Source organism: Cicer arietinum, chromosome 4 (assembly GCF_000331145.2).
Source record: "Cicer arietinum cultivar CDC Frontier isolate Library 1 chromosome 4, Cicar.CDCFrontier_v2.0, whole genome shotgun sequence".
NCBI lineage: Eukaryota > Viridiplantae > Streptophyta > Magnoliopsida > Fabales > Fabaceae > Cicer > Cicer arietinum.
The window spans coordinates 4,075,031-4,098,303 of record NC_021163.2 but is presented as its reverse complement, the minus strand read 5'-3'; the positions used below and the strand labels follow the sequence as shown (position 1 = coordinate 4,098,303).

Below are 23,273 nucleotides of genomic sequence, written 5' to 3'. Positions count from 1 at the left end.
TATAAAAATAAAAATATTTTTATTTTTCAGTGGAATTTTTATCAAGAACAAAACCATACACCATCATTGTAAATAAATTTTATAATGAATAGAAAGTATTAATTTTATTTGTATTGGCTATAAACGTAAAACGATTTCCACTAACACCTTGGTGTAGTCTTATAATTACTATATATTAAATTAATTAATCAATTTAAAATAACACAAGACAAGTTAGATTTAAAAATTCCTTAAAAAATGAACTTGACTTTAAAAAATAAAAGGGAAAAATAAAAAAAAAAAAAAAAAAAAAAATGAGTCGAACATAACCCTGATATCGTGTATCGACGGAGATTTTACGCTATGCAATTGTCAGGTTTTGTAAGCAACAAGAGTATAAAAAGCTTGAATTGAATTGAATTGAATTAATCTTAATCAGACTGCGTAACACAGTGTGGTCGATTGAAGCAAAGAGAAATACGCCGTGGCTGAAATAAAAAAACCCATTCATTCATTCAATCCCTTTTCAGCCAACTCACACACTTTCTCTCTGCATTCTCTTGCCCTAATTCTGCTGTAACGCAGATCTATCTTCTCCATTTCACTTTAATGTAAGTTCTATTATTCATTATTATTCATTTTTCTCTCTTAATTAATCTATCACCGTTTATTCGTCGTGCGTTTTCCTTCGATTAATTCAACTGATTTACATTCTTCGTTGATTCATTCATATCATAATAATGTCGATTGATTCATTCGTCAAAATGTTAGGGCGAGCTGCGTTTTCCGTTTTCCATTTTCCTTTTTGTATTGTCGAGAATAAATAATAATTAAAAAAAAAAGATAAGTTGATGATTTTGATGTGTGTTGTTGATTGCAGTTAGGGTGCAACAAGGTTCTACCACTGTATTTGGAAAGTTGTAAGGATGTTTGGTTCATCAAACCGTAAGTTTTGTCTCCTTAATTTGAATTTTTTTGTTTTAATTGCTTCTTATGTGCATATTTTTAGAACTAATCATTTGTTTGACAATTGTTGTTTTGTTCTTTAGCATTCTATCTTGCTGTTGTCATTATTATTGTTTAATTACATTGAAGTAATTTTGTTTACTGACTACTTCAATTAAACTATTAATTATTAATATATGGAAATTCTTTTAGCAGCTTTTGGGCAGGCGTCATCGAGTCCGTTTGGCTCCTCGCAGTCAGTGTTTGGGCAACAGAACAATTCAAGTAACAATCCTTTTGCCCCTAAGCCATTTGGTACTACAACTCCATTCGGTTCACAAACTGGTAATTCCATGTTTGGGGGTACTTCCACAGGTGTATTTGGTGCAGCTCAAACGTCTTCTCCTTTCTCTTCCAATACTACTTTCGGTGCTTCGTCTTCACCTGCTTTTGGTAGTTCGATGCCTGCATTTGGGGCATCTTCAACTCCGGCTTTTGGTAGTTCATCGTCGTCATTTGGTGGTAGGCATTTCTATGCAATCCTTTGGATATTTTTCCATTAATTAATTATCTTGATCTCAGTAGACCGTCTTCATTGGAGATTTGAAATGTACATGTCAGTATTTTGATATCATCGGAAGCACACAATAATAATACAAAATCCCATGTGAAACACTTAAGATCAACATCACTATAGCAAACGAGTTTTCTTTCAGCTATATGTGCTCTCTCAATGCTAATTTATGGTTCTTTTTAAAGACTTGAAGATTACATAGATTAATGACTGAGATTTGTATTATTGACATGAAAATTATGCTAATTTATAGTAGTTTATAATGATGGTAATCATTAGCATCTTTTGGCTTACTTTTCTGCCTTTCTTTATTATTATATTTTGCGATTTTCTAATTCAATCTGAGAACCAACTCTCTTCCTTCTTAGGTTCATCAGTTTTTGGTCAGAAGCCTGCTTTTGGAGGTTTTGGCTCTACTCCTACTCAAACAAGTCCATTTGGAGGTGCCACCCAACCATCACAACCAGCATTTGGAAGTGTCACCCAACCATCGCAACCAGCATTTGGAAGTACCACCCAACCATCACAACCAGCATTTGGAAGCAGCATATTTGGTTCCTCAACACCTTTTGGTGCATCATCCCAACCAGCATTTGGTTCAACAGGCACCCCTGCTTTTGGTGCTACGAGCACTCCTTCCTTTGGTGCTACTAGCACCCCTGCGTTTGGTGCAGCCAGCACTCCCACATTTGGTTCAACCTCAAGCCCAGCTTTTGGTAGCACAGGAAGTGCTTTTGGTGTGTCAAGTGCTCCCGTGTTTGGAGGTGGGGGAGCATTTGGGGCTTCAAGTAGTCCTGTATTTGGTTCTTCAAGCACATCTGCATTTGGTACTTCGAGCTCTCCATTTGGGGCCTCTAGCTCTCCTGCTTTTGGTGCTTCTAGTACCCCTGCTTTTAGTTTTGGCTCCACTCAGGCTTTTGGTCAGTCTAGCTCTGCATTTGGTACCAGCAGCCCATTTGGGAGTACAACCTCAGCTTTTGGAGGTCAGAGTTCTGCTTTTGGTGAGTTCAATAGTTTTTAGAAGCGTTTCTTTGTGTTTTACTTTTATCTATTTTCAAGATGCAAGGGACTTGAATAATTAGTGCCGTTTTTGGCATCTTAGGTTCTCATGTCATTGTAATTGAGACTGATCTTTTTCATATTTTCTCGTGCAGGATCACAGACTCCCACTCAAGCTTTTGGAAATACTGGTATTGGGCAGTCAGGATTTGGTGGTCAACGAGGTGGAAGTAGAGTAGCTAGTTACTCAGCTACACCTGAAGCAGATAGCGGTACCTCTGGACAGACTGCAAAATTGGAGTCCATATCAGCCATGCCTGTTTACAAAGAAAAAAGCCACGAGGAGCTAAGATGGGAGGACTATCAATTGGGAGATAAAGGTATAAAAATATTTATTTATATATTATTTTTAAAATTATAAACATAAATAATTTGATAATTCCACTGGCTTTAATTGGTGATTATTGACGAGCTTGACTTAATTCAATTTTAGGTGGACCACTTGCCTCTGCTCCTCAGCCAACTGGTTTTAACTCAAATGCAGGCTTTAATTCATCTACGACACAGACAAATGCCTTTTCTCCTTCACCTGTATTTGGCCAATCATCAGCCAATCCTTTTTCTAGCACAACACCTAATTCTAACCCATTTGCACCAAAGACTTCAACATTTTCTTCTGGATTTGGAACCTCAGCTCCTGCATTCAGTTCATCGGCTTTTGGTTCTTCAACATCAGCAGCAGCACCTTCAATTTTTGGCTCATCCACATCTCCGTTTGGGGCTAACTCTTCGTCACAAGCATTTGGGTCATCTACATCCCTGTTTAATACTGCTGCTCAGGGTACATCTTCACCATTCGGCTCAAGCATTTTTGGCAATACCCAGCCGTCCCAATTATTTAGCTCTGCAGCCCCCACAAATGCACAGTCTGGTTCCGCTTTTGGTCAGAATACCTCCCCTTTTGGTCAGACTGCTAATTTTAGCCAATCAAGCTTGTTCAGTTCACCTTCAACTGGGCTTGCTGGAAGCATTTTCTCAAGCAGCGCATCACTCACTTCTAATGCTCTGACAGGTTTTGGTCAAACAGCGGTGAGTTGTTTTGAATCATTTGATAATGCTTTTCACTTTTAACTTTGTTTTCCGTATGGTTTATTTATGATCTAAGATAAGGAGTCAATATTTGAGAGTTACTTCATAAACCTGTTAAGCTTTATGAAAAACCAGTTGTCATGTTTTATAGGTATTGCATATAAATGATAAATATTACCACCGCCACCAAGCGTTGTCCTATTAGGCAGGGTTGTCTGCTCAGATAAATAATTTTCAGTGAAGTGCTAGTGGTTAAATATTAAAAAGCTGTTGTAACTTGTAAGCTAAACAAATGAAAATTGTCTGTATGAGATATGACTATACCATTTAAACATTAAAAATCCTATTTTGCATCTTATGTAAATCAGGCATTGTTATGTTAGAAGATAGAAGAAAACCATACTGTTGTCATTGTAGCCTAAGCTTTTGGAAGAGTTGATAATGATCCATGACAAGGTATCAGAGTTTCCACTGCCAATTGATAGTGAATTTGGTCGTTGCTACCCTACTCTTTAGAATAAACATTAAATCTGAGTGACTGGGTGGGTGTATGTATAAAGTATAAACCATCCCAGTGTCTATACCTAACAGCCTAATCCTTTGAGAGAGTTGATTCTTCAATGTTTATGTGTACTGCATTACCTAGGCAAAAAGCAGTTGTGAGGATGTCTCAATTTGCTTAGTCTATTTACACCTGTAGATCTGGCATAGCACACTATATGGTTAGATCTGAATGTTGCACCTTCTTTGAATCATTGGTGTTAATGGTATGTGAACTCAGAGCATAATTGAAGATATTTTCTAATAATTGATTTACTTGTTTTTGGATATTTGTGATTAAACTTAGCATCTTTGTATGCTACTTTGTTCAATACTTTGCCACTTTTAAGTTTCCTTTATTTTCTGCATGTATCATAAATTTCTCCATACCACCTCCAGTTTGCACTACATTGTCGTTTTCTAATATTTTTTTTTTTACCTGCAGCCGTCCATGTCAACACCTTTCCAATCTGCACAACCTGCTCAGTCGAGTGGTGCTTTTGCCTTTAGCAACTTCGGCCAGACACAACCTGGTCAGTTCAATATTTTACCATGGGTGCACTCATTTTTTTTTTCATGCAATGGTTGAAGGATTTATGTTTCAAATTGACTGTTTTATTTTGCTGTCTTAAATAGCTGGTGCAAGTAGCTTCGGTGGAACTCCAGGCATATTTGGTCAGAATAATTTTGGGATTCAGTAAGTTTCAATTGTTTTATTTCTTGGTTTCATGCATTAGTTTAAATTATATTATACCTTTTACACGGTGACCAAGGGGCAGTAACATTTCCTATGTTAATGCATGGCACTATCTTTTTATCTCTAATTTTTGTGGAATAGAATGATTTCATTTTTCTTGATGAGTTTGGACAATTTTTTTCCAATTAAAAGTTTCTTTTTGTTGATTGAATGTTTTTTGTTTGACAGAGCTACTCCCCAGAACTCTATGGTTCCACAAGCTGCGCCCATTACAAACCCATTTGGAACACTTCCTGCTTTGCCTCAGATGTCAATTGGTCGAGTTGGAACCACTCCTTCCGTTCAATATGGAATCTCTAGCATGCCTGTAAATGACATTTCATGATTTTAACTTCTGATTTAATGACTTTTTATGCTGGTTTTGTACTTTAACTTGATCTCATCCTTATTTGATTTATCTTTTCAATCCAAACTAAGATCAACCTTTGTGGTGATTTTACATTTTATGAAAGCTAATGAATTTCAAACTGACACTTCTTTTCAGGCCCAAGACAAACCTGCTACTGTAAGAATATCCTCCTTATTGACTTCTCGCCACCTCTCTCAAAGACGAATCAAGTTTCCTATCAGGAAATATAAGAATGAGGGATCAAAGGTGACTTAATTGTTGTTTTATTTGTTATGATCAGGGTTTCTGTAATAAGTAGGATTATGGTGTGTCTTAATTACATTGTTCTCTTGCAGGTTCCATTCTTTAGTGATGATGAGGATACTCCAACCACACCAAAGGCTGATGCTCTTTTCATTCCGAGGGAAAATCCAAGGGCGTTGATCATTTGTCCCATGGAGCAGTGGCCTGGAAGGGCTTCAGAGAAGGCATCTTCTTTTAAGGAGAGATACACCTCAGCGAATGAGAATGGTAATATTTTCTTGATTGAGTATATTCAGCGTTTTTCCTTACTTGAGTTTTGATATGAAGTACCCAGTTCCCTACATATGGGATACAACATGGCATCCCAAGATTTGTATTCCATTATTTTCTGTTGCTTTAGTTATAGGCTGTTTTCATTTAGGTATAAAGAGAAGAGACAGAATACTTGCAATGACAATAAGTAAATATGGAAACTAATTTGAAGAGATAATCTAAGATACCATTATGTACATGTTTTATGATAGTTTAATCATGTGATGTTGTATTTGGTGGTTTTATGCTGTCTTGCCATACACTTCCTCCAGTCTTGAGTATAAGCAAAGATAACTAACTTCACAGTTATTAAGATTTTAGTTAAATGCAATTCTTCTTCTTGATCGCTTACAAAATATCAATACACTCTAAAAAGTGCCCTTCATAAAGAATTTGTTCATTGAGAATAAAGATTCATTGGAAAATAAAAGACAATAATTAAAGGGTATTTTAGGATGTACATCATTAATTAGAGTCAAAGTAAGTTACATTTGGTTATATTTGAGACCAAAAAATGTGTGTTTTTGCTTATATTCAAGACTTGAGTAGTACTTAATTTTCAATTTGCAGTTTTTAGATATTGGCAAGAAAACAAGCAGATTCTGCCTTGTGTTTGTACAAACCTCTGAAATTTTACGTTTTTCAAAAAGATACTCTTCATATTTTGAATGTGATGTTCAGGGTTAGGCTCAAGAGAAGCATGTACCACACCGAACGATAGGACTGGCTCAGAGGCTAAGGAGAGTATGTGCTCCTCGCATTATTAGTATTTATTCATCAATGACAGCTCTAGTTAATTGATGTGTGTTAAAAAAATTTAGACTCTTTTATTGAACCTTGGTGATTGTGCTTCATTTTTTGCAATTACATTTGAGTTCTGAGGCAAGGACGGTTCTTACTCCCTCAGTCCCATATTGAGTGTTACATTGGCAAAAGAAAAATGTTGCAAAACAAGTTTTGCTTTATATTTTCAATGTAACATTTAATTATTTTATTTCAATTCTATTCCTAAATTAATACTGTGTCACTTCAAAGTTCATTTTATCCACTATGCATTTATGACAGATTAGCATTCAATAGTTAATAAGGGTGGATAATTTTGTAAAACTGTTGCACACTTTCATTTATCTAAAACTTGTTTTAATATGTGTGAAATAATCTAAAGAGTCATTTAATTTGAGTAGGACAGAATTATATACTGTGGTTGGAACTAATTTTAAAATACTCGATCATTAAAGTGTTCCCCATTCCCAGTCCCATTTTTTGTGCTTTTATTCCTGAGCCATAACGTCTATAAATGATTTGGGACTGCAGCTGAAAATGGTGTTGTCGTGGAGCAAGTTCAGCCCATACCAACAAAAAATGCATCCAATAATGAAGACCATTCTCCGCAAAAGGCGGATATGTACAAGACACTCAGTGGTCACAGAGCTGGTGAGGCTGCCATTGTGTATGAACATGGAGCTGATGTTGAGGCACTAATGCCAAAGCTGCGACGGTCTGATTACTTCACACTGCCTCGAATACATGAACTGGCGGCCAAGGAAAGAGCTGAACCAGGATTCTGCAGTCATGTCAAGGACTTTGTGGTTGGAAGGCAAGCTTATGGCAGCATCAAATTTTTGGGTGTGACAGATGTTCGAGGGCTTGATCTTGAGTCTATCGTTCAGTTTAACAATCGTGAGGTGATTGTATACATGGATGATTCAAAGAAACCTCCTGTTGGACAAGGGCTGAATAAACCTGCTGAGGTAACACTCCTCAACATAAAATGTTTCGACAAAAAAACTGGACAACAGTACACTGAAGGGCCAAGAATCGAGAAATATAAAGAGATGCTCAAGAGAAAGGCTGAAGACCAAGGTGCTGAGTTTGTATCATATGATCCCAGTAAAGGAGAGTGGAAGTTCAGGGTCAACCACTTCAGTGTTTACAAGCTGGTAGACGAAGACAATTGGATACAAGTTGATACATAAAGGATTGGTTTGTCCCATATAATATGGGAGAGGTCAACAACACATTTTATAGTTTGGGAACTAGAGTATTGCTCGGAAGTGTATTCTGTTTTTTCATGTAAATTGTTTGTATTTTGTGGTTAGAGCCTGCGCCAACGTTGTTGATATGTCCTTGTTTTCCTTTGGGATTTATTTTATAGATTTTACAGTTGGGGACGTTCAAACTATTTTTAACATTATTTTCTTCTATTTGCTTAAATGGTGAAATCTAGGGTGAGGGATCAAAATAGCTGTCTCATACCGAGGCATTAAGATTTTACCTGCAATAAAAAGTTTGTGAAACTGGGTGATTTTTTTCGAATTTGCTTTTCAATGCTCGTTTGAGTTCTTCCACCATGCATGTTTTTGTTAGTAGGTAACTTTTGAGCATTAATGCCACAGAGTGGGTTTTGATGACAATGAAATCACTTCTAATCCCCCAACACGTCTGTGATGTGATGGAATTAGATCTCTCCGATGCTAGCATTGCAATTCCTTAGTTCGATGTCTCCTCAGCATCGTCCTCATCTCTAAACTATGAAACTCGAGGGTTTACGTAAGCTTGGGGAGTTTACATAAACTCGACTAGTAATTTTTTAAAGGTTTACCTAATACTAAAATAAACTATATATTACACATAATATTTTATCATGTCGAAATTTTAAAAAACAAATAATTTATAAAGATGTATAATAGTTATTACTTACAACAGCACTAAAAACATAAAGTTACGATTTAAATGAATATATATTACGAAGAGTTACAAACTAACTTAAATATTGAATAATATTAATTAAGATTTTTCATTTTAAGGTTAAATTATTGTAGAATCTTAAGCTACCAGTAAAATTGAGACTATATTTGATATTTTCAGTTTTCTTTAACTCATAAGAGTTTAATAAAAAGAGAGTTTATTTATTAGCCAATTCGTTTTTGTGACCTTATAAATTCATTAGTGATATAGATTTGAATATTTTTATATGAGTTGAAGGATCTAATCGGGTGATATTTTCAAATAAAGTACCAAATAAATTGAAAAAAAAAAACAAACAAAAAAATGCGGAAAAGGAAGGAAATGGTAGAAGTTTGCCATACTTTGCAAAAAATGATGAGATCTAGATAGAATCACAACACGAGTAAGATACTCTTGAAAAAATCCAAATTTAGTTCTAAGAAGAATCCTAGAAAGCATTTCTCTAATCTCACCCAAATTGTTTTCTTCTTTCAAAATATTCCCTATGTCTTATAATGAAAAGACATATATAACCTAACATAAAATGACATGGTGCCTAGATTACACACAACTAATGACATTGTGTCTAAACTTCCAAATATTTAGACACACACAATTCAACATAATTCTTAATTATAAGGTATGATTATTACACTCCAAAAATTTAAAATAAGTTTTAAAGTATTTTTATGATCAAAAGATTAATATAATGTAGAACAATCTTGTCATGTCTTAAGACTAAGAAAATTAACAACTTGTTTCTTTAATTGTTCCTTTAGCTTCTTAGCATTTCCTCTCGTCAATGACCTTTCCACGCCTAGTTCTTAAGCTCAATAGCCTTCATATAGAATTGGTCTACATCAATTAGAGTTTAAGAGTTAACTCGAGAGTTTAATAACTTTGATCATTTCTCCAACAATTCCATATTTCAAAATCACTCCCTTGTAGTTTTCTCCTTCCCTTTGAGCCCTTCAAAACCTCTATAATGGTGCAGTCTCCAAATCTTGTACCTTCTCCTTCTCCCTAACCTTTGATAACTCGACTTAACAACCTTCAAACTTTAGGTCTTAACCTTTAAGTTTATGGGAGAAATGGACCATGATATTATGGAGTTTTGGTGGAAGATAAATAAAGTTTGGTCAATGATTGTTTCAACTAAAGTTCAAATTTGGGTATGACGATTGATTCGTCCTTAACTGAAGTTTATTAATCCCCTAAACTCAACTATTTCATTATGTTGCTCAACCTTTGAGATAGTTCAAGGTTTTAGATTAAAAAAAATTCTTACATCATCTTTTCCCTTTTCCTAGGTCAAATTGTATTAGAGCTCGCCAATCTTAAAATCCTTTTATTCATCTCTTTATTCAAATTTATTGGTGTCATCTTCGACTCTTTTAATTTCAAAGGATTTGGGACTTGACCAAGACACCAAACATATTGATGGCAAGTTCGCTCGCTCAAATGACAAGTTTGAAGCATATTGTATTGTTTTAGGAGTGTTGAATTTCATCTGATTGATATCTTCATATCACTTAAGTGATTAACAAACTTATCGTATCTTCAACCTATGCACACTTTCACTACCACCAATGCCCTCTTCTTTGACAACATATTTAGGTTGTGTGTAATAAATGATGATTTGAAGATTTTGGTGGCGAGTTTTGATGGTGCTATTTAGAAATCATTTTTGTGAAAACATTTTTTTATTTTCATTATCTAAAATTTATTTTAATTTTATTCGTTAAAAATGAGGTAGTAGACTGTTAAAATGAAAAATTATCTATATTTTTAAAAATAATTAATAAAAATATAAAAAGCAATTGTTTTCATCATTTTTGAAAATCTATCTTCATTAATTAACATTTAATCTTATTTCCATGAGAATAGTTTACTTTAAAGTATTTCATCAAAGATAAAATGAAACACATTTTAAAAAAAAAAAATTCACAAAATAAATAACCAATTAATTTTACTCTTATAATTCAATCCACAACCTTTTCATACCTTATTGTCAATATTTAAACCTTAATCTTTCAACTTAATCTAAATTTAACTCAAATTAGTTAAACTACTTTACTTACCTCCCTCCCTGTATTTTCTTTACATATACATATATGTTTTCGTTCATTTTAACTTAAGAAAAATTTAATGGATGCTAGTACAATAGTGACTACCTAATTTTGCAGCTCAATGAAATCCTATTAAAAAAAAAAGAGTGTAATCTAACGTCTCTTCGCCTCATAATAATGTTCCAAGATTCTCTATTAAAAATATTGAGAAAGATAAAACTTCACAGTCATCAAAGGACAATAATTTGGTTAGGTTGCCTCAATAAAAAATAATTTGATTATGTTAGTAAAATAAGTGAAATACTATTTGAATTATATATAGGATAAAAAAATTATCGAAAAATAGTTGATGCCATTACATTAAATGAAATAAAATTATGATTCTATAAAATATAGTGGGGCCTATGATAATCAAGGAAGTCGTTTTTTGACCGCTTATCAAATGATCCTTATCCTTAACGGCTCCTCAATTTCCTATTGGGCACCTTGTTACAGCTATTGAAGAAACCCATATCTTTTTTTCTGACTCATCCCTCACTTTTATTATTTATCCATCTTGTTGTTCCCACTTTACTACAATTCCTCTCTCATTCATTGGTTCCAATTCTTCCACTTTCAACAACAACAATAATCGCTGTACTCTCACGCTTATCCTTTCGATTCCACCGAGGATTAATTTATAACAACTCTTCGTTTCCATGTCTTTAATCGGAGTTTTTCACCAATCCTCCGTTGTTGTTATGGACATAATTGGAAGCCTCGTTACTTTCATAGCTCCCCTATGGATTGCCGTTATCTTCGGTGTTGTTGTTGGTTGGGCCTGGAAACCTAAATGGGCCATCGACCCGAATAACTATTCTTGGACTCAATTCTTCAAGTTTCGGGTCCCTTGGAATACTGATTCGGACCTTCAAAGTCAACCCGGTTCATCATACTCCACCAGGTTCAATTTTCATTTGGATCTGCATTTCATTTCGTTTTAATTTGTAACCGTTTTTAGTTAAGTGTTTGTATTTTCTTACTCGTGCGTGCATGTCACGTGCAGTTCTGGTTCTTCGGAAAGTGAAAAGGGATTGAAGTGTGTAGTGACGGAACATGATTTGCGTTATTTAAGTAAGTTGGTTGAGGAAAAAGATGGTGGGCCCGCTTGGATTCAGATGATGGATCGTTCTACACCAACTATGAGTTACCAAGCTTGGCGTAGGGACCAAGAGGTACTCCTTAATTTCGGTGAATTACCAATTAATAGTAGAAATTGTAATTTAGTCACTCAAATTAATAATATTTAAAAAAATACATTAGCGAGATATATTAGAAACAGATATAACAAACTCACAGTATGCATGCTTAAATTTTTTTATATAATTGCCTATAAATGGAAAAGCACAAGTTCCACAAGAGGTAAGGCTTGAAAAGAATTGATAAAGAATGGCGCTCTTCAGAATGCAAGCTGATTTTGTAATGATGAGTTAAGACAAATATAAAAAAAAAATACCTAATATGGTGTTATAGCCTTACATTTAGGCGACCTATCATATTAGCCAAGGTGGATTGCGGGTTTTTGACAACTGCCAGGCCAATTTGTGAGGACGGCAGTGTCATGGTGTTTTATGGTGGATTTTTGGTAACACTGGTTGTATTGAGTAAAACCTAAGTCTCATAAAAAAGTGATACTCCTCACCTTACAAGCTAATTTTGTAAAGATAAAGAGATAAAGCTAACACTACCCTACAATTTTAGCAACTAAATTTGTGATTCACTCTTAGATATTTATAATGGGTTTGTTATTTTTGTTTGTTAGAGTGGACCGCCACAATATCGCAGTAGAACAGTGTTTGAAAATGCGAGCCCGGAGCTGGTTAGGGATTTCTTTTGGGATGATGAGTACCGATTGAGGTGGGACGATATGCTTATACATGCGTCAACTATTCAAGAGTGTGAGGTCACTGGAACAATGATTGTGCATTGGGTGCGCAAGGTTAGTATGCAACTTGTATTGTGAGTTGTAAACTTAGCTATGACTTTTGAGTGACTTTCTTGCCATTCTCATATTCTATTGTTTTTGTTTGCTACAGTTTCCCTTCTTTTGCAGTGATAGAGAATATATCATAGGTCGTCGAATTTGGGATGCAGAGCGAGCTTACTATTGCGTGACTAAGGTATGCAATCGCGGATTATTGTGTCTTCTGTCTATTGGTGTGTGAGTGTGCCGGTGTTCACCTTGTTAGCTCTAAGCCTTGAAGATGAGATAAAAACAAGTATTCAGGAGAGTTTGATTAGTGTTTATGATATGATAGCTTTTCTTTTATATAAACTAATTCTATAATAATCAAAGATAGAATGAGAGTAAACTCCTCATAAACTCAGTAGCATTTCTATAATTTATCTTAGGGAAATTGATTAAATGTTATATATGGTTAGCAATTTTATATGGTTCTTTGGAAACTTGCACAAGTATTTATATCATAAAATAAGCTTAATTTTTTTCGAACGCCTCATAGATTTTATAGCACTTCAGTACAAAAAGATTATTTTTGTCTCAGATATTGATTTCTTGGATCACTCTATTATGTAATGCTTCTATTGGCGTGTTTTCTTCTGAAGTCTTGATAATAAGTTGTGTCTTGGGATTTGGAACATATATTTTTTTCTTGAATATGGGATTTGGATTTATGCACAATATCATTTTGTCCATGAATAGTTAACCAACTATTTTTTTTTCTAGATTTTTCATCAACATTGTTGTAATGGAAGGCTAAAATTTTAAATCCGGAAAAGTTTGTATTGCAAAGAATGCTGCATGATGTTTAGTACATTTGACTCGAGTCTTGAGCAGTGTTAAACTAACTTATTGGAATTTAACATACTATTTCCTATTTCAGATAATAGCAGCTATTAGATAATCATGATAATCTTAATTTTTTTAGAGGAGTTTCTTTGTCATATTTCTAGTTTTTTATATCAACTTATGGCTTATTTCTCTACTTCAGGGAGTACCTTGTTCCTCTATGCCAAGGCACAGCAAACCTAAAAGAGTAGATCTATATTATTCGAGCTATTGTGTTCGTGCAGGTAACTGACAATTTAGCTCTGAATTCTTGAAAGTGCTCTATATTTAACTAACATCTCATGTGTAACATGTGTACATTTTGAAATTATCAGCTATGATATTAGAAAAGCTTACCAATGTGTACCTGTACAACAATGTTCTCTTGAACACAATTTGTTTTTCGTAATCTTGGTCCTTGGATTAAAAAACAGTTTTAATATGCAACTGAAAGCTAGCATGCAGACATTTTTTTTCCACCATTTTATTTATTTTTTGTTGAGACAAAATCCAGTGAAGGATTTCAGATGATGTTATCCTCAATTTTGTTCTCCAACATCACACTTAAACCTGCAATTTGTGCAAATGATGTTATCCTCGATTTTCTTCTCCAAAATATTGTTAACTTGCATATGTGTACCAGTTAAATCACGAAACGATGGCCAGCTGACTTCATGTGAAGTGTTACTGTTTCATTATGAAGATATGGGCATACCCTGGGAAATCGCAAAGCTTGGAGTTCGTCAGGGTATGTGGGGAGCAGTTAAGAAGTTCGATCCAGGACTACGTACCTATAAGAAAGAAAGGGATTCTGGTGTTCCATTGTCACGATGTGCTAATGCTGCTAAATTCAACACCAAAGTAACAGCTGACTATGTGAGATCTGTGGAAGACTCAACCAGTAACTTGTTGGAGACTGAAAATCAAGAAGATTCTTCTGACAAACCGATCGGGAGAAGTATACCTAAGCTTCTAGTTGTTGGCGGGGCCATTGCCCTCGCCTGCACTCTTGACCAAGGGCTAGTGACTAAGGCAGTTATATTTGGAATAGCCCGAAGGTTTGGAAAATTCGGAAGGAGGTTGTGACATGTGGGTACATTCTGCTTTTCTTTTTGTTTCTTGTCGAGGAAATACTGGCCGAGTAATTTGTGGCAATAGAGGTAGACACTGAGATGTGAATTTCTTGCCTTCAACCAAATGTTTACTCAGTATCTAGTTGGCAGCCATGGTTTGAGAGAAATGATATTATTCTTTTTCTCCATTTGTTTGAAGATAATGATGCAGCTTTTAAGTGGAAATAGGGACATTGTATATTTAAGTCATTGAAGATTCTCGTGCTGCATAAATAACATCAATATTATTCAGGTTTTTCTTGATTCAGATGTCTTCTTTTTTCCACATTGAACAAATTAAGGTAGTTTTCAATGAGTCATTGAATAAACTTGTAATAGAAGAACTATTAAAAGAATATTTTAACAAGTATAAAGATAAAACAGTAACCTCTTTTGCATATCAACTTATTCAGCTTCTTTATCATGAATATACCTTAAGTTTATTAAAAGATGTATTGAAGTGAAAAACGCCAAATTCATAAAAAATTATTTAAAGTGTCTATGCAACTCTAAATAGGTTGCTTAATTTTCTTCCATCAGATGCTGGCATGAGCCTATTTTCAGTTTTTGGTAGCATGCATGTGAATCACTATGGCTCGCTTACACTGGTGATATTGCAGAACTCTCTTCTTCCGTGGAAGCTTCGGGTTGTACATATTCATTGTGAAGCCATTGCTTCATGCATGTGCTGATTTCTGGACTAAGCTGACTTATTACATATTGATAAAATGAAATGCTCCTATTTTGAACCCGAATTCTATTCAAATATCTGATTTGAATTGTTGGAGTGTGTTTGAATGAAGTGAAGTGATTAGAGATATTGGGAAATTAAAAATTATTGATAATTTAAATGTTTCAATTAAATTTTCTTTATTTATTATATTTTTGTTTCGATAAAGTAATTATAATCCTTCATTCTTAAATTTTGTTGTGTTATTTTTGTAAATTTAAAAGTTTATTTTGTTGTGTTATTTTTGTAAATTTAAAAGTTTTAGAGTGGAAGTATATGTTAAAATGAGATATCTAAAAGTTTTGGATCAAATTTATTTTTTCTAAAAATATTGAACGATTAATTTGCAAAATTTAAAACTATAGAGACTGATTCATAAATTATAAAAAATAGTCGGCTCAAACTGCAAATTTTGAATAATTAGAGGTATTTTTGAAAAAATTTAAGAATGGCTACACATTCGTTTTGAAAAAATAGGACCAATTTGCAAAATTTAAAAAATAACTAGACTAATGTGTAAAATTTGAAACATATAGAAATTAATTGGCATAATATGTTAAAAAATAGATGGACCAATTTGAGATGCACATTTTATGAGGAAATCTTACATATAATTATTTCCTCAAAATTATATGTAAAATCACAATTTTATTTTTGAGATAATTATTTTATTCCCATTCACACAAATGATTTTTTTTTATATAAACACTCATAAAATAAGTAATAAATATTAATCCATAAACGTAAAAATACAACACACAAATAAGCACCTCCCAAAGTTTTTTTATTATCAAACACATTTGCTTTTATATTAACTTATTTGAATGTTATGTGAAAAAGTGAATATTGTTATATGGTTAGACAATTGATAAATTAGGTGTTTTGGCCAAACTATGTTTAAAAAGGATTTACTATTGAAATAATTCTTTTTAAAAATGTTTTTTTTAGTGTTCCTTTGTTTCTCAATTAGTCTTTAACCTTTTTACAGTTATTAGTGGCATAAAACACAAAATCAAGTTTTTAAAATTTAAAACTCTAATTTCAAATTACAAACTAACCATTAATAAATCAATAATTTTTAAATATGCTAAAATCAATTCTGAAGCCTTTAAAAATTGATAAATTTTTTAATACAAATAGCGGAAAAAACGATTATGTTTTTATAAATTATGTCCATCAAAGATAAATATTTAATGGACTGTAAAATATTAAGAATATCAATATAATTTTTTAAAAGTTATTCTGTAATGATTTTTAGATTAAACCTGTTAAGTGTAAGTCCTGTTATTAAATTTGTGAATAATCATGTTAGCATGATCTAAGAACGTAAAATTATTTATTTTTCAAAATCATCGCAATGAAAAATGCTATAAATAAGGGAAAACCCTTCCCAGCCGTTCAAGCATAAGAAAAGACATTCATGTGGACCTTTCCCAGGTGTCTGTTATTCGGTTTCCGAGTAGTGGACCCTCCCTGTGGTTATGTTTGGTTGTGGATAAATCTGAACGATGATTGAAACGGATCATGAGGCATTTGCTCGTCCTTTCTGTCTTTCATCTGACGACTCATGAAATTCGAAACTAAAAATTTATGTGTTTCAAGGTACACACAACAAGCCAAGCAAGGAAGTCCCCCACACACACACATATATATATATATATATATATATATATAATATTTTATTTATTGAAAAATTTGGTGACTGAATTGAATAGTGGCAAAAACAGAGAATGCTAGTGAGTGAAATGAAATATAGGCAGTTGGTTGTTTCAATTCAAATAACTATTGAACGGCCTCTCAATGGTTCATTTAGCTAATTTATTTTTTCAATCTAAAAACTAACTCTCTTTGAAAGAAATAATCCTTTTTAAAAAATTTCTTCTGTTTGATACAGTTTTTTTTTTGCATGAGAACCTAAAAAATAATTTATATATAAAATTATCTGTAGTAGCTTCTAAAAAGTTATTTTTTATAAATATTTATATATTTTTTTAAATATTCACAACATAAAATAGTTAAAGAACAACTTTTTCTTAACAATCTATAAAAAATAATGTTTAAATTATTAAATAAACAAACTAAAAGATGTATCAAAGGATATTTACTGTGTGGTTTGGTTAGATTGAAAGACAGGTGGAAAGAAAACTCAAACTTCAAGATATTTCTATAATTTAGTTTGTATGAAAAAAAGAAAGAAAATAAAGTTTTTAGTAGGACCCACGATTAAAAATGTTTTGTAAAATGTATCCTATATGTTACATGAATATATCAGATTGATTCTTTCATTTAAAAAAAAAAACCAAATTAGATAATTTTTTATGTTTTTAAATGTTATAATGTCAAATTATTTTTAGTTATAATCTCATTTCAATCATTTTTAGTTATAGATTTTTAAAATTTTATAATGAGTTTTATTATTGATCAAATAAAGAAGAAAATAATAAATTTTTATTTAATTTAATGATCTAGATTAAAAGATATTCACATTTAATTTCAATAATCATAATAAATTTTAATATAATTTTATGATTTAGACTAAGATAGACTAAGATAATTTCACGTTTAACTTCAATAATCATAATATGCATCTCACTCAAATTCTTTTTGGTTTAATTATTTTTCTAAAAATTGATTGAGAGTTTATTTTTCTATGACAATTGCAATCAAAACTCCATTAGTTCATCTACAATTTTTGTTATTAGATATTTTGATGAGACATTATAATTAAATATATAGTTTATTCATATTGATTCCATCTCAATATTATCTTTCAAATAACAAATTTATCTATAAAATTATATCACTTCAAAAAATAAATTTATAAATAATTATAATTATGTATTAATTACAAATTAATTAATTAAAAAATTAAAATTTTATAAAAAACTTAATATACATTCTAATGACAACGACTTGAAATCAACATAAATAATCAAATATTCAATCAATATATCATATTATAATATTTGAGAATAAAAATTTAAATATAAATATTATTATTTAATAATTTTACATGTACAGTTGTCAATTTATAAAATTTAAAATTAGTTTTGAGTAATATTTATAATTTGAAGGTTTGGTGACATTTGTGCTTGTTTTGCCATGTGTCGAAATGTAGCAAACACCATTGCGTGGGTGGCACTCTTCTCTTCTCCCACTACTACTACAAAATGCCACTCTCTATGATCAATGTTACCAGCTGCGCACTAAAACCTATTTCACTTCATTTCATTTCATCTTCCGCTGCCGCCCACTCTTCTCTTCTCTCACCGGTGTGTCTCATTATCACTATCTCTAATAACTAACTAACTAACTCATTTTACCGCCACGTCACTCTCTACTTAATTAATTAAGTACTACTAGTATTATTCTACTAAGTAAGTAAGTAATTTTAATTTTGGTTTGATATATGCAGAAGGAGTTTTTTTGACATAAAAATGGCAACTGTGACGGGTTCTTGTGTAGTGTCGAGAAGCGCGTGCCTCAATTATCAACAGGGAGGAAGAACAACAGATCCTAAACTGAATTTGCCTCAGAATATAACTCTTAATAACCAAGCATTTACTTATGTTGGTTTGAGACCTCTAAATAAGCTTCACGTGCGAACCGCACGTGCTACCAATACTTGTTCTAACAAGAGGAGTGAAAAAAACTGTTTGGGGAAAATAGTGTGTGGAATGAACTTGGTGTTTGTTGGAGCTGAAGTTGGACCTTGGAGTAAAACTGGAGGACTTGGTGATGTTCTTGGAGGACTTCCACCTGTTTTGGCCGTAAGTTTCAATTATCAAACAAACACCCTGTTTCTCACAAACTCACTGTAATGCACTAAATATAATTATGTGTTAATGTGGGCTAAACTATCGTATTACTCTTTGAAACACTCTTACATCTCTATTGTATCTGATTCAACAACGGACACGAGATTCACTTTCAATATGAAGTTTTTTGCTATAGATTGACATTATTTTTTTAACTTTATATTTTGTGATAATTAATTTGTTTAGGGAAATGGACACCGTGTTATGACTGTGTCACCACGTTATGATCAATACAAGGATGCATGGGATACTAATGTCACGGTGGAGGTATATGATTTTCTATTTTTATGTATAAATCTTGGGAGTAGTAGGAATTAATTATCCCTTGTTAATGATTTCAATTTTTGGTTGTTGTTGGTAGATCAAAGTTGGAGATAGAATAGAAACTGTGCGTTTCTTTCACTGCTACAAGAGAGGAGTTGATCGTGTTTTCGTGGATCACCCTTTTTTCCTTGAGAAGGTTGTATTTCTATGCTTTTATTAGTTTTCATCAATCAATGGAATGTTTATAGGATCGGATATGCTGAGACTGTTAAACTGACTTTATTTTTTGGCATTTTGAATCTCAAAGGTGTGGGGGAAAACCGGTTCAAAACTCTATGGCCCTAAAACTGGTATTGATTATAAAGATAACCAACTTAGATTCAGTTTGTTGTGCCAGGTACCTTTTTTGCTTTCTATTTTCTACCTATAAATACTACTTTACCCTCTATTAATCTTTGTAGAAGTCTTGAGACATGTATTTGAGGACATTGTTGAATTCCTTGATATGATCATTATTAATGTGCTTAACAACTTTTAGGCTGCACTTGAGGCACCAAGGGTTTTGAACTTAAACAGCAGCAAATATTTCTCAGGACCATATGGTGTGGCTCTCTGCTGGTTTTTTTAATTTCTTGATCTTAAATATTTATTTGAGAATGAACATCAACCTAAGTTTACAAGCTTTTTATGTCTTCTCACAGGCGAAGATGTAATCTTCGTAGCCAATGATTGGCACACGGCTCTTCTTCCATGCTACTTGAAGTCAATGTACAAGCCTAGGGGGATTTACAACAATGCAAAGGTGAGGATTTGTTTACTTTTGTGGTGTACAAAATCTATTTAGTGCATGCTTAGATTTGCAGTGAAAATGTCAAAATCATGATGAATCAAAGAGTTACCGTGATTTAGTCAAACTCGTTTAGCATATCTCGCTTTTTCATTATAGTGAGGCTGACATTCTTGGTAATCATGGCAGGTAGCCTTTTGTATTCATAACATAGCCTACCAGGGTAGACATGCCTTCTCAGAGTTTTCCCTTCTCAATTTACCTAATGAGTTCAGAAGCTCTCTCGACTTCTTTGATGGGTATGATACGGTTATCCTTCTAAAAATCGCATTAGACCATCGATCTTTTGTTCATTCACTTTACTTACTGTTGCCAACCATATATGTTTTTCTTTTGTTTCTTTTTTAGGTATGATAAGCCTGTGAAAGGAAGGAAACTCAATTGGATGAAGGCTGGAATATTAGAATCCGACCGAGTGTTCACTGTAAGTCCACATTATGCCAAGGAACTTATTTCCGGAGAGGACAGAGGTGTGGAGTTGGACAATATCATTCGTTCAACTGGTATCACTGGTATCGTGAATGGCATGGATCATCGAGAGTGGAGTCCGCAAACTGATAGATACATAGGCTTACATTATGATGCAACAACCGTAAGTTGCGCCTTCTTTGTTTAACATGGATTGAATTCCTCATTGACATGGACCATCGAAACTAACTGATGCTCATTAAAACTGTCATTTTTAGGTCACCCAAGCAAAATCTCTGTTGAAAGAAGCTCTTCAAGCAGAGATTGGGTTGCCTGTTGACAGGAGTATCCCATTGATAGGGTTCATTGGCAGGCTAGAAGAGCAGAAAGGTTCGGATATTCTCGTTGAAGCTATCGCAAAGTTCATTGACCAGAATGTTCAGATAATAGTTCTTGTAAGTGTCTTCATTCGATATTTTTTAGACCTGTTTGGATTGACTAAATGTCCATAAGTTTTAGCATATTTCCATAAGCTATCAATGCAATGCTTATAAAAACAGTTAATAACTTATATGAAAACAATTTGATTTGATTTTATGTTTAGTTATAAAAATAACTTGTACATGAGCATTTGTATGATACTGTTACCTAAACAAAGCTATGCTAATGATTTATATTCTTTTTACTTCAGGGAACAGGCAAAAAGATCATGGAGAAGCCAATTGAGCAGCTGGAGGTAATGTATCCTGACAAGGCAATAGGGATAACAAAATTCAACAGCCCCTTGGCTCACAAAATTATTGCTGGAGCTGACTTTATAGTGATCCCAAGTAGATTTGAGCCATGTGGTCTAGTTCAGTTGCATGCCATGCCATATGGAACGGTAGAGTTTATTATGTGCCTTTTTATCCCTCCATTTTAGATTTGGATTTCCTACATTCATGCAATCACGATTGTTCGATCAAAATCGAACGACCTGATTTACCAAAGTCATAAAGTGAGTCGTCTGATCTTGATATGACTTTTTTTAATCATGTATCTGTGTCAAATATGTAATTCCCTAACTACATATCTTGATCTCAATGTTCGACCATGACAATACTTTTATTGTTTGAACATAATAAAATGCTCGAAACAGGTGCCAATAGTTTCCTCAACTGGCGGCCTCGTTGACACTGTGAAAGAAGGTTATACTGGATTCCACGCCGGACCATTCAGCGCACAGGTAAGAAGATAAGGATTTTTTTTGGTTCTAATTCTGATAGATTTGTGAAACCAAAAGATTATAACTGGGATTGTTCTGTAGTGTGATACTCTTGATCCCGATGATGTAAATAAGTTAGCAAATACCGTAAAAAGAGCCCTTCGAACCTACGGTACCCCAGAGATGAAAGAGATAATCCAGAACTGCATGGCCCAAGAGTTTTCATGGAAGGTAATCATGCTGTTACTTTATGAAACTTTTATTTATTTTTCTCACAACACACTACAATAGATGTTTACACCTCTAGAAGCATGAATATTGATGGAGGGAAATGCAGTTCAGTTAATCATTAATGTGATTTCTGATACAGCGACCGGCCAAACTATGGGAGAAGGCGCTGTTGAGCCTAGAAGTCACAGGCAACGTACCTGGAATCGATGGAGAGGAGATTGCTCCTTTTGGAAAGGAAAATGTGGCAGCTCCTTGAGCATCACCAAAGATATTGTCATTTTATATATATGGTCATGATCAAAATCGTATCGCAAGCTTGAAGATCGTAATAGGCGAATGGGTTCTAAGGAAGGGACCTAATTGTTCTATAATGGAGCATAGTTGAAGGTCCTTTTCAAGCAACGTATATATATAGCTAAAACTAACGTAAGGTTTGTTTGAAATAAGATCCTGTAAGCAATCAATGAAATTTGAAGAACATATGTTAATGTTATAGGAAGTTAAAATGCAGTTCTAAGTGAATAAAGGCCTATTCCATGTTGTTCATATGGCATCTAGTCTTGGACTTCATAATTATATGAAGGAGCATGTCATGTTTTTGTGTTTATGTTATTGGCATTAGTCACGCACTTTATTTACTCTTGAAGTTTTTTAAGATACTGATCAGAAAAAAAAGAGAAGTTTTGAAGATAAACACCATTCCTAAAGTTTAAACCTGACTAAATGCAAACCAAAGTTACACGCAAGAATCTAGACTAACATATTTGAATCATAGTGTTGCCTATTTGAATCATAGGTCTCCTGAACTCCATTCATTGTGAGAGAGAATCCAGAATCCAGCTATGAAGTCCAATTACGAAGTACGAGTGTGAGTGTTGGATATATAAGTATGTGAAATTTTTAAAATTTAAGATACAATATGGCTTTGATATGTTTGCAAAATATTTATTATAAAATATTTATAAGGAAAAATTGAATGACCATTCTTCGTAAATATATAATTATAATTATCATAATTTGTATAATATATTTTAATTCATGTGTTAGTATTTCAACAAAAATATCGTTAAAAGAATTTAAATAAGTATTAGTTTAATTCAATAACTAACAATTTAAAAACATTTTCAATTGTCTCATCCATAAGTCTTTTTCATCGAACAATAACTTTTTCAATTCAAAAGTAGTAACGACATCTTAATCTAGATCATTTACATCTCTCAGAAAATGTGTCTCGCCATTTTTATTTCTT

General features: G+C 33.1%; 3 protein-coding genes across 10 annotated transcripts; all 3 read left to right on the top strand.

The window, feature by feature from the left end:
* Positions 1–336: 336 nt before the first annotated feature.
* On the top strand, positions 337–8,103 carry LOC101495532 (nuclear pore complex protein NUP98A). Of its 8 annotated transcripts, none has more exons than XM_004495464.4 (14): positions 338–590; positions 860–924; positions 1,141–1,209; positions 1,300–1,446; positions 1,867–2,499; positions 2,653–2,877; positions 2,991–3,586; positions 4,572–4,659; positions 4,763–4,823; positions 5,052–5,190; positions 5,368–5,478; positions 5,568–5,742; positions 6,469–6,531; positions 7,102–8,103. In XM_004495464.4, exons 2-14 carry the CDS (start codon positions 906–908, stop codon positions 7,761–7,763), a joined length of 2,988 nt encoding a protein of 995 aa, XP_004495521.1. In that variant the 5' UTR covers positions 338–590; positions 860–905; the 3' UTR covers positions 7,764–8,103. The 8 variants fall into 8 exon arrangements, with proteins under 8 accessions (XP_073223180.1, XP_004495518.1, XP_073223179.1 ...); XM_012714484.3 differs by having other exon boundaries at positions 1,138–1,209; XM_073367079.1 differs by having other exon boundaries at positions 337–590; positions 1,141–1,446; positions 1,867–2,481.
* A 2,968-nt stretch (positions 8,104–11,071) lies between these two features.
* LOC101494889 (uncharacterized) lies at positions 11,072–14,790 on the top strand. Its single transcript, XM_004495458.4, has 6 exons — positions 11,072–11,526; positions 11,629–11,797; positions 12,385–12,561; positions 12,659–12,742; positions 13,574–13,655; positions 14,054–14,790. Exons 1-6 carry the CDS (start codon positions 11,282–11,284, stop codon positions 14,494–14,496), a joined length of 1,200 nt encoding a protein of 399 aa, XP_004495515.1. The 5' UTR covers positions 11,072–11,281; the 3' UTR covers positions 14,497–14,790.
* A 3,574-nt stretch (positions 14,791–18,364) lies between these two features.
* Positions 18,365–22,631, top strand: LOC101494573 (granule-bound starch synthase 1, chloroplastic/amyloplastic-like). Its single transcript, XM_004495457.4, has 14 exons — positions 18,365–18,524; positions 18,668–19,022; positions 19,257–19,337; positions 19,432–19,530; positions 19,642–19,731; positions 19,873–19,936; positions 20,036–20,136; positions 20,311–20,420; positions 20,530–20,773; positions 20,868–21,044; positions 21,281–21,472; positions 21,728–21,814; positions 21,896–22,024; positions 22,164–22,631. Exons 2-14 carry the CDS (start codon positions 18,690–18,692, stop codon positions 22,278–22,280), a joined length of 1,824 nt encoding a protein of 607 aa, XP_004495514.1. The 5' UTR covers positions 18,365–18,524; positions 18,668–18,689; the 3' UTR covers positions 22,281–22,631.
* Positions 22,632–23,273: the final 642 nt, after the last annotated feature.

Excerpts from the sequence above, each read along its gene's own strand:
- LOC101495532 (XM_004495459.4), top strand. Across the intron at positions 4,824-5,051 it reads CAGAATAATTTTGGGATTCA|AGCTACTCCCCAGAACTCTA; the intron begins GTAAGTTTCAAT and ends TTTGTTTGACAG. Across the intron at positions 6,532-7,101 it reads TGGCTCAGAGGCTAAGGAGA|CTGAAAATGGTGTTGTCGTG; the intron begins GTATGTGCTCCT and ends TTGGGACTGCAG.
- LOC101494889 (XM_004495458.4), top strand. The coding sequence starts at position 11,282 with ATGTCTTTAATCGGAGTTTTTCACCAATCCTCCGTTGTTGTTATGGAC. Across the intron at positions 12,562-12,658 it reads TTGTGCATTGGGTGCGCAAG|TTTCCCTTCTTTTGCAGTGA; the intron begins GTTAGTATGCAA and ends TGTTTGCTACAG. Across the intron at positions 12,743-13,573 it reads CTTACTATTGCGTGACTAAG|GGAGTACCTTGTTCCTCTAT; the intron begins GTATGCAATCGC and ends TCTCTACTTCAG.
- LOC101494573 (XM_004495457.4), top strand. The coding sequence starts at position 18,690 with ATGGCAACTGTGACGGGTTCTTGTGTAGTGTCGAGAAGCGCGTGCCTC. Across the intron at positions 20,137-20,310 it reads GGATTTACAACAATGCAAAG|GTAGCCTTTTGTATTCATAA; the intron begins GTGAGGATTTGT and ends TAATCATGGCAG. Across the intron at positions 21,815-21,895 it reads CCGGACCATTCAGCGCACAG|TGTGATACTCTTGATCCCGA; the intron begins GTAAGAAGATAA and ends ATTGTTCTGTAG.